The sequence below is a fragment of the Rhincodon typus genome, chromosome 16 (assembly GCF_021869965.1).
Source record: "Rhincodon typus isolate 14 chromosome 16, sRhiTyp1.1, whole genome shotgun sequence".
Lineage (NCBI taxonomy): Eukaryota > Metazoa > Chordata > Chondrichthyes > Orectolobiformes > Rhincodontidae > Rhincodon > Rhincodon typus.
Genome location: NC_063347.1, coordinates 2,687,178 through 2,697,056, shown reverse-complemented (window position 1 = coordinate 2,697,056; position 9,879 = coordinate 2,687,178). Strand labels below are relative to the sequence as shown.

The 9,879-nt window shown below is 46.2% G+C and overlaps 1 protein-coding gene across 4 annotated transcripts in view; it reads right to left on the bottom strand.

The window, feature by feature from the left end:
* Positions 1-9,871, bottom strand: part of LOC109924820 (coiled-coil domain-containing protein 71-like) — an 18,825-nt gene extending 8,954 nt beyond the window's left edge. Inside the window, exons 1-2 of one of the 4 annotated variants that reach the window (XM_048606257.1) lie at positions 7,064-9,871; positions 1,457-1,605 (exon numbers count right to left, since the gene is read on the bottom strand). In XM_048606257.1, the coding sequence (XP_048462214.1) occupies positions 9,105-9,791 (687 nt within the window). In that variant the 5' untranslated portion in view covers positions 9,792-9,871 and the 3' untranslated portion in view covers positions 1,457-1,605; positions 7,064-9,104. Of the gene's footprint in view, positions 1-1,456; positions 1,606-1,648; positions 6,765-7,063 lie in introns of those variants that run through there. The other 3 variants (XM_048606256.1, XM_048606260.1, XM_048606258.1) reach the window with 3 other exon arrangements.
* Positions 9,872-9,879: the final 8 nt, after the last annotated feature.

Below are 9,879 nucleotides of genomic sequence, written 5' to 3'. Positions count from 1 at the left end.
GGGGGGGGGGGGGGGGGGGGGGGGGGGGGGGGGGGGGGGCCGGGGGCAGTGGACGTGGTTTTGTTTTTGAACTTTCAGAAGACTTTCAACATAAGAGATTAATGTATAAAATTAAAGTGCAAAGGATTGGGGGTAGTGTATTGAGATGGAGAGAAAATTGGTTATCAGACATGAAACAAGGATTATAGAATCCCTACAATGAGGAAGCAGGCCATTTGGCCCATCAAGTCCACACAAACCCTCCAAAGAGTATATCACCCAAATCCAGCCCCCTACCCTAGCCCTGTAACCCCCACCTACCACAGTCAATCCACCTAACATGCATATCTTTGGACCGTGGGAGAAAACCCATGCAGACACTAGGAGAATGTGCAAAATGCACAGTTACCCAAGACTCGAATTGAACCCATGTCCCTGGCCCTCTGAGGCAGCAGTGCTAACCACTGAACCACCATGGCACACCTTAAGGAATAGGAACAAATGTGTCAAATTCCAAAGAGCAGGCAATGATCAGTGGGGAATCACAAGAAGTATATTAAAGTTTTAGATGAGGGAACTAAATATAATACACAGAATTTGCAGATGACACAAAGCTGAGTGGGAGAGTGAGCTGTGAGAAGGATGCTGATATGCCGTTGTTTGATTTGACAGGCTGTGAACAGTAAATTCATGGCAGATGCAGCATATTGTGACAAATGTGAGGTTATCCACTTCTGTAGTGAAACGAGGAAGATGGATTATTATTTGAATAACGGTCCTGATGCACCAGTCACTGAAATAAGTGCAGGTGTAGCAGGTGCTGACAAAAGCAAACTGTGGTTGCCTTCCTTGTGCAAGGGATTTGAGTACAGCAACAATTGCTTCTGCAATTGCTCACAGCACTGGTGAAGCCACACCTGGAAATATTGTGAGAAAATTTTGTCTCCTTATCTGAGGAAGAATGTCTGCTGTTGAGGGAGTGCAGTGAAAGTTTACCAGACTGATTCCTGGGATGACGCATGAGGACAGATTGAGTCGGTTAGGATTACATTTACAGGAGTTTAGAACAATGAGGGAGGGATCTCAAAAGAAACCTATAAAATTCTTACAGGTCTAGACAGGGTAGATGAAGGAAGGACGTTCTTGATGGTGGAAGATCCCAGAACCAGGGGTTATAGTTTAAGAATAAGGGATAAACCTTTGAGGACTGAGATGTGAGAGAAATTTCTTCACCCAGAGAGTTGCAAGTCTGTGGAGTTCACTACCACAGGAAGTGGTTACGGCCAAAAGATTGGGTGTTTTCAAGGAGGTAGGTATTGCCCTTGTGGTTAAAGGGCTCAAGGGATGACGGGGGGAGGGTGGGATTGGGGCATTAAGCTCAATGGTCAGCCATGATCATATCAAATGGTGGAGCAGGCTTGAAGAGCCGAATGGTCTGCTCCTGTTTCTATATAAAGCCATGTGGTACATTGCTTACCCTCTGGGACTTTGGATTAGGAAGACTAAAATTGGTTAGGCCTGTGTCTCACTCCTAGTCACACTGAACATGATGGAACAGTGTGCTGTGACGAGCTTTCTTGTGTGAAGTAAGATTGTGTGCAGCAGACACTGCCTCCCGATGGATTCCTGAAAAAATTAACAATCAAGCTGTGACACCCAAGACTCACTATTAAATTGTTGAAAATGTTTCTTTATTATTTAAATAACTCCTGTCCATACTGTAATCCCAATAGTGAAAAATTGCAGTACATTTCACAGTCAGAAGTGTCATTTGGAAAATAAATGTAAATCATACAAACAGATCAAGATATCAAAATCACTCATTCCCAGCTTTCCATTTGGTGTGTGAAAATCTTCTAAGTTTGAAAAGGTTAAAAATATATAAATCAATTGCCCAATTCCTCACCCTCCCCATTTTAAAAATCTAAAACACATACACTGCCTTTTACATCCCAGAAAACTGCTCAAACTATTGCCACATGACCATCTCCAAATTATCATTTCCTAGATTCCCCACCTGCACATTTGTGCCTCTCTCAATAGCATCCTGTGAGAATACTTCCAACCCCTGCTCACAGCAAGTCCAGGTTGATGCGCTTTCCAAAAATCCAAAGCAGGACTGCCAATGAAAAGCAGACCGTTTTCAACAATACTGTGCTGACACGAATTCTGTGAGGTGACACCAAAAGACACCCTTCCGTGCGGTTTGTCAGAAAAGCATTCAACAAAGTTCACAGGACGATGCGCATTTCAGATAGGGGGCCATTCATCCTGGACATACTGCAGCTCTTCAGCTGTTGTGCTCCTCACCAGTTTGTGATTAATTCACCGCAAGGGTGTTCAATGCAAAGCCTATCCTGCTGCGCTTTCTGTCCTCAAATGATTCACTGTTGTAGGAAGGACCAGGGCTCTCAGCGAGGAGTGAACAGACAGGGGTTTATGAGGAACCTTTAACTGCCCTTCAATCTCCTGTTGAAAGGAGGATTGCTTTTCCTCCAGATGTTCACTCTGCACTTTCTGCAAAACACAGCTGGGACTCCACTTGACATGTTCCCAACTGTAATTAAGGCCTCACCACTGGGATGGGGGCAGAGAGAACCTCTCAGGTACAAAACCCTGACATATCCATTCCTGAGATGATCTCTGAAGATGCTGTTGCTCAGGAAAATAAACAAAAACAGCTTTGCGCGTTCATATTTGAGAAGCAATTGTCCCTTCCTTAGGCCCAAAAATACTTAATGGCAAGGTTACTGCAGCAAACCCACCTTTCAACGGGGACAAACACTGAGCTGCTGCCTCATCAGCAGCTTCTCAAACCAGCATATGTCAGCACAGGAGTAGGCCATTTGGCCCATCAGTCTTGTACTGGTGTTTTGAAAAAGCTGTCCAGTTAATCCCATTCCCACATCGCCCTGCAAATTCTCTCCTCTCAAAGTCTGTGCACTGCCTACTCCAAGTCAGTGAAGGTTGTCTTTGATTGATTCAACTTGAGGGGTTAAGAGATTTCTCCTTATATCTTTAGCTGTTGCTCAAGTGGAGGCTGGAAGTTGGAGTCACATTGTCTAGACAATAACTGGGTAGCTGCAACACAGTTCCAGCACAAAGTCAGATAGATCTTTATCTCACACCAAGGGCCTAATGGAGAACAAAGACCCTGCATTTTAATTGCTTCCAAATCCAGACCCTTGTTCTCAATTATTTAAAAAGTCAAGTTGAATCTTTGAAACATTCTGGAAAACATTCATTTTGGGATGATAATGCCAAAATACGAGAAAAGGTACATACAAAAATGCAAAACATTGGCATAATAGTCTGACAGTCACGTTTAACATAAGGATGAAGACAAATCCAATTTCCTGACAGACCTCTCATAATTCACAGTAAAGGCTTTCTACTGAAAAGGCAGCTAAATTGGTTTTATGTAAAAACACAGAGCCACTTGAATCAAAAACATGTTGATTACTGGTGGCGAACACGAAGAACATTTACAACAAGCAGGTGAGTGTGCAGCTACAGACATTGAGATGTCAAAGACACACCAGCAATTTTGCATCTTTTTTGGTTTTATTTCAGTAACACTTTGAAGCACACCTCCCACAGAGGTGCCACTCATTCCAAAGATAGCAGCCTCCGTCAATCCGAATCAAAGCACGGGATGGTCTCCTTCACTGTCTCACAGCATTCCCCAATAAAGTGTTTCACCGTCTGAATGGGAAATGATTAACCTTTATGGTAGAAAAACGCTGATAAACAGGAGGCAACTGGATATTGGAGCAACTTTATATCAGTGAAGGGTCACAGTCTGTATGGATTGCAGATGGGGTTGGGGGTGGTGATGGAGCCATTGTTCACATGCAATTCCAGACACACAGTATTGGTAGGGAATTCTGCTAGAGAAGGCATCGCAGGTAACTTCAGTTTAGCCTCTCAGCAGCCCATGTCCTCACACCTTGTGGTTAGCATCACTACATTAAAATCAGACTGCAGCGCGAGGAGCTCGAGCCCTTTACCCGATTCCAGCTGATCTCAATAGCAGCCCCTCAGCTGGTGGGTGGAAAGATACAGACATGTGTCACAGAGGGAGACTGGTTCCTCCCTGCCTTACATCAGTACCATGCCAGAGGACAATACCCAGTGTTTGAAGGGGACAGTGGAAATAATACAAATGGTGATATATCAAAATTAGGGGGTCTTGTGGTAGTGTCCCTACCTACGGGCTGGAAGACCTGGGTTCAAGCCACACCTGCTCCAAGATGTGTTATAACATCTCTGAACAGGTTAATTAAAAATACATATGAATAAAATATTACATATTATCCAGAGTTGGCCAATTGAAACCACTAATGAGCCACATTTCAGACTATGTTAATCTAATTCCACCGTTTGCAGGACACAATGCCTCTCAGACAACCCTGATAAATGTACGTCCTGTGTGGATATTTATTGAACAGACCCCACAGCAGCCGCAAACGATCAATAAGCAGGCACTGAGACACTCTACAATTCCCATGTAAATGTACACAGTGGTTGAGTTTGTAAATTCCAAGCACACAGTAACTGAGATTACCGAACCAAAAGCACTACCCATCATGAGTTCTTCTCATTTCCAATCAGCACTGAAACTTTTCAGATCTGTATTCCCAATGTAGCCATGTGTGGCTGACATACTGGACTATTGGGATTCAATCAACAAAATAACATATCAAATGCCAGATATAGATTTGCCAAAAGACTGCCTGCTCTGACTCCAAAGTCCACCATCCACATCGAAGAGGTAGGGTCCTGGTTATGATCATCCCGGGCCCCAACAATCAGACCCAACTCCATCCTAGCTCCTGTTAAGCACAGTTACAGGAAATAGATTCAGTATTAAAGTTACTTCAAATAGCACAGTCCTCCATCATTCACAACACATCAGGACACCATTCATCTGAATTTAACCCATGCAAAAAGAGCTGTATTAAAACTGTGGTCTTGTCTCATATTGAAAATATGTTACTGAGGAACCCTCTAACCACCCCTTTGTGCCTTCATACTCTCAGATAAAGCTTCAGTATGTTATAAAAATAACCGCATTTATATAGCGCCATGAACTTAGCAAAACATTCCAAGGAGTTCTCAGGAGCACAAAGAAGACAAATTCTAACAGTGAGTCATATCGGGAGTTAGTAATACAATGATCAAAAACTTGGTCAAAGAGGTAGGTTTTTACTAAGTGCCTTAAAGGAAGTGGGGGGTGGGGAGGAGAGAGAGAGAGCGAGAGAGTTTATAGAACAAATTCCAGCGCTTAGCACCAAGCCAGTGCCTTCAGGAGTGAGCACCAAGCCAGCGGAAGGCACAGCCTCCAGGAGTGAAAACTGAAATACATAAAAGGTCAGTGTTGGAGGATCAAAGATATTTCAGAGGATTGTAGCGATGGAAAAGTGACAGTGATTGGGAAGGGGACAAAAGGAGCTATAGAATCATCAGACAGAGGAGGCAGCCATCCAGTCCATGCCAGCTCATTCTCCCACTCACTCCCCACTGTCTGACGAGTTTATTTCTCTGAAGTCTCAATCCACCCAACTTCCTTTCTAAATCACTGAGTGTTTCTACTTTCGCCAGCTTTTCATGGACAGTAGGTTCCAGATCTTTGGATAAACATGTTCTTCCACGCACCCCCTGCATTTCTCACCCAAAACCTTAAACTTGGGCAGCCCAGCCCTGCACTAATCAGAACATCTCATCCTTTTGTTACCATATCCAAACCGGTCATATACATCTTATACACATGGTTCTGAGGAAGGGTCACCGGACCTGAAATGTTAACTCTAATTTCTCTTCACAGATGCTGCCAGACCTGCTGAGCTTTTCCAGCAACTTCTGTTTTTGGTCCTGATTTACAACATCCGCAGTTCTTTCCGTTTTTATTTCATAATCTTTACTCCTCTATCATGCAGACAGTGGTACAGAAACTCAGCAGCTCTGGCAGCAATGGTGCAGAGAGAACCAGAATTAATGCTTTTGAGTACAACATGACACTTCTTTGGAACCGGAAGTGAGCTCTGCTTCTCTCTCCACAGATAGTGCTGGAGAAACTCTGCAGCTCTGGCACCTTCTGTTTTTATTTTCACGCTATTCGGAGACGAACCCGAGCTTTCCGAACCTAACCCTGCCACTCAAATCCTCATCCATGGATCCATTCTGATAAATCCCCTCTGCTGCATCCTAAAGACCCTCATTGCCTCAGAGGGATTTGTACACACACAGAGCATGAACGAGGGTTTCTGCAAATAAGCTGAGGCACAGAGCGGGGGAAGACAGGAACTCAAATGATTTTGCAAACACCACAAAGTTTCAATTGTTACTGAGCTCTGGTTTCTGGTTTTCCTGCATTAGTTTACAACAGAAGAACAGGCTCCTTTTTACACAAAGAGCAATGTGCTCCAACACAAATGAGAGCCACAACCTGGAAAGAATCAAATCCAAGAAACATTCAGATGAGTTCTTGGAAGAAGGGAAAAAAAAAAATCAAATCTAACACTGCAGGTTAACCAGACAGTCCCACACATTTACTTTCAGTCAATTTTTCCCTCCGTGGAATGCAGCACCACTGGAATTTTTGGACATCTCTATGAGCCCCGAGAGGGTGGATGTGGGTTGTACAGAAAGTGAATGGCTTACAGGGCCACGCAGAGTGCCAGTCAAGAATCAAGCACCTAGAGTTGGGACTTGAGTCACATATGGGTCCACAGGGGACAAGGAAAGCAGGTTTCCTTCCTGCAAGGAACACAACGAACACCCACCTGAAGGACTTTTGTTAAGTGATAACTTCAAGGACCAATTCTGAATCTGCTGGGATGGGGAATGTGAGTTGACATTACTTATCCAAGTGCAAAATATGAAAAGCTAGAATTATATAAAAAAGTACATAATTTACACAGGAATATATTAAAGGACATTATGCTAATTGTATTACTTACTTTCAATATCGTTATTCAGAGTAAGTTTAATTTACCAAAATTCATCTTTTAGTGTGCAATACGCTTCTAAAAGAACTCTAAAGGCAAACATAAAACTCAATATTAGTCTCTTTTAGACTCACAGAGCACAGGAAGGGCTAGTCAGGTCCTTGTGACTGCGGTGACACATTCAAGAAGCTGTGTCATTTGTCTCACTTCTCTCTGCTCTTTCTCTAAAGCCCTCTGGATTTCGCCTGGGCTTGTCAGTCCATTTATCCAGCAAGTAACTGTGTCTTCAGAGCTCAGGATGTCTGTGAATTACATCTGTGTAAGAGAACCTTGGCCAAAGTGAAGGTGCAGCTGGTCTCCAGTACTTCCAAAGATAAGAAGAAAGAGGGAGAACATTGGATGGGTGAGGAAACGGGACTGTTCTGGACTGTGAAGACTTCTTCACCTGAACTGCCTGGTGGAAAAAGTGTAACCAGAAAGCAGCTGGTCATTAGTGGAGCCACAGTCTGTAAAGAAAGAGGGAAGATGCTGGATATAACAGTGTAAATGTTGACAGGGAACTCTTCATTGTTTGACATTCACCCTGTTTCATACAGCACAGAACATGGACCTTACACATAGTAAAAGTTTACAGACTGTTTGTTTGCTAAGAACTTCAAGCGAGAAGGACAGACTTTGACTAAAAAAACCTGCATGCACACACACAATAAAAGTACAAATCGAATCAAAGCATTCATCTAAGTTTCAATATGCACTTATTCTACCCTCCCGTCTACTGAAATCTCTGGTGCTACACACCAGTAATCTGATAAATAATCAGTGCCTCAGGTTCTGGTGGGACCACTGTGTGTAGCCCATCGCAAAAGCTGCCTATAATTAGAACAGGTGTCACGTTGGAAATCTGTTGGTCCTGGAACACATTTACACTGCTGTGGATGGCCTTCTTGTCATCTTGCCAAGGTGACAACAAGGTTATGGGCAAGTACAACAAGTTATGGGCAGAGAATCTTAACCAGGTCCAATTCTTTACCCAACAGGACGCAGTCTCTGCGCACACTCACCCCAACATTGATCAGGACTAGAGACACTGGTTAATATCTTCCCTCCCCTTCACTAGTTCCCACTTCTTCCTGTCAGACCAGACACAAATAGAGGTGGTGTTGAACTGGGGTGGAAAAGGTCAGAAGTAATACAACACCACGTTGTAGTCCAACAGGTTTATTTGAAATCACAAGCTTTTGGAGCGCTGCTCCTTTGTCACCTTCGTCAGGTGACAAAGGTAAGCAGCATTCCGAAACCTTGTGATTTCAAATAAACCTGTAGGGACTATCACATAGTGTTGTATTACTTCTGACTTTAGACACAAAAAGTAAACGAAACACCAACGGCAACGAAGTCAAAATGAAAGTGGTGGGTACAGAACTGTTTGTGACACCATTCCAGGACACATTACTTGAAAGTTCTCAGAATACTTGTCTTGAGAACCCTCGATTTGAAAATCTCTGGAGTGGCTGGGTGGGGGGAAACGAGGAAATGTTTCTAAAGCAGTGAGAGTACCAACTCTAAATGAACACTGATCAACTGAAGTCTCCCTTTGAAGGTAGCAAGCTCGCCTGACACAGTTTTCCAAGGATACAAAAGTTTAAAGACAGAGTCGCAGAACGGTTACGGGACAGGAGGTGGTGGTGAAGGTCACTCAGCCCATCAAGACTGTGCTGGCTCGCCCCAAAGGAAATAAAAAAAATCGATCCGTGGTCAACCAGACTTTTGGAAAGACATCCAGACAGAGTCACATCTCATATTGCACTACGATATTAAAAAGAAAACAGCGGGTGTAGACAGTTTGGTGTTGAGACTTGGACTGGGAGGGGGTGGAAGAAATGCTCTGGGAAGCGAGAGGACGGCTCGAGGGTGGGGGCTCCAGGCGGCGGTTGGAACCTCCTTTCCTTCTGGCAACCCCAGCTCGGTCGAGAATCCTGGGTGTTGGACACCAGTCCGGGTGGGCTCCGGAGATCGCGGTGAATAAACGTACGACGAGTCTCGCTGCGTGTCTGCGTCCCTCGGGGTCCGGCCGCACGCCCGGACGGAGCGGGAAACGCCTGGCCTTGGTGGTGGGGAGAGCAAGAGGGAGGGACGGTGGCGCCTTTGTCCTCGTCATCCCCAGCGGTCAAGCCCCTAGTGAAGGGGGTAGGTGATGGGGCTGATCCTGATGACTGGTGACAGGTTGACCCGAAGGATCTTCTGCGCTTTCCTGCGGACCTCCTCGTCCGAGGAGGAGTCGTCCACTTTGATGACCTTGGACCTGAGGAGTTGCAGCCTGCTGTTAGTGGGATCTGCCTGTGCCCCAGGCCTGGGCTTCAGGGCCTGTTGCTGTTGGCGGCGGCTCTTGCTCTCCCTCTCCCTGGGGGCTCTCCTCTCGGGGTAACGGTGTCTCCTAAGGGAGCTCTCTCCCATCAGGCGGACCCCCGAGGCCGGGGGCCGGAGCCAGCCGTTACACTTGGGGTTTTTACGGGGTTTCTTGCGGCTGGCGGCGGCGGCGGCGGCGCTGCTGCTGCTGGAGGCGCCCCCCTGGGCCTGGCTGCTAATTGAGGCCGAGGCTCCGGGGCCAGGCCCAGGCCCAGGCGGGGGGACCTGGCAGGTTGATGAGGTGTAGCCGTACACGTCCCGGCTCCGGAGCACGGTGGGCAGGTAACCCTCGTCACGGAGCCCGGCCACGAAGCTCAGGAGCTGGGACTGAGACTGAAGCGGGTCCGGGGACAGCGGGCTCCACACGGACAGCGCGTCCTCCAGGGCCCGAGGCCCCACCACCGGGATCCGTGACCAGGCCTGAACAGCCGGGCCCTCCGCGGGGCAGCGGGCCATAGGCACCACACTCGCCCCGGGCCTGCCCTCCGTCTGCCCTCAAACTCCAGCCCCAGGCTTCGGGCCTTCAACTCGGCCCCCTCCCCCC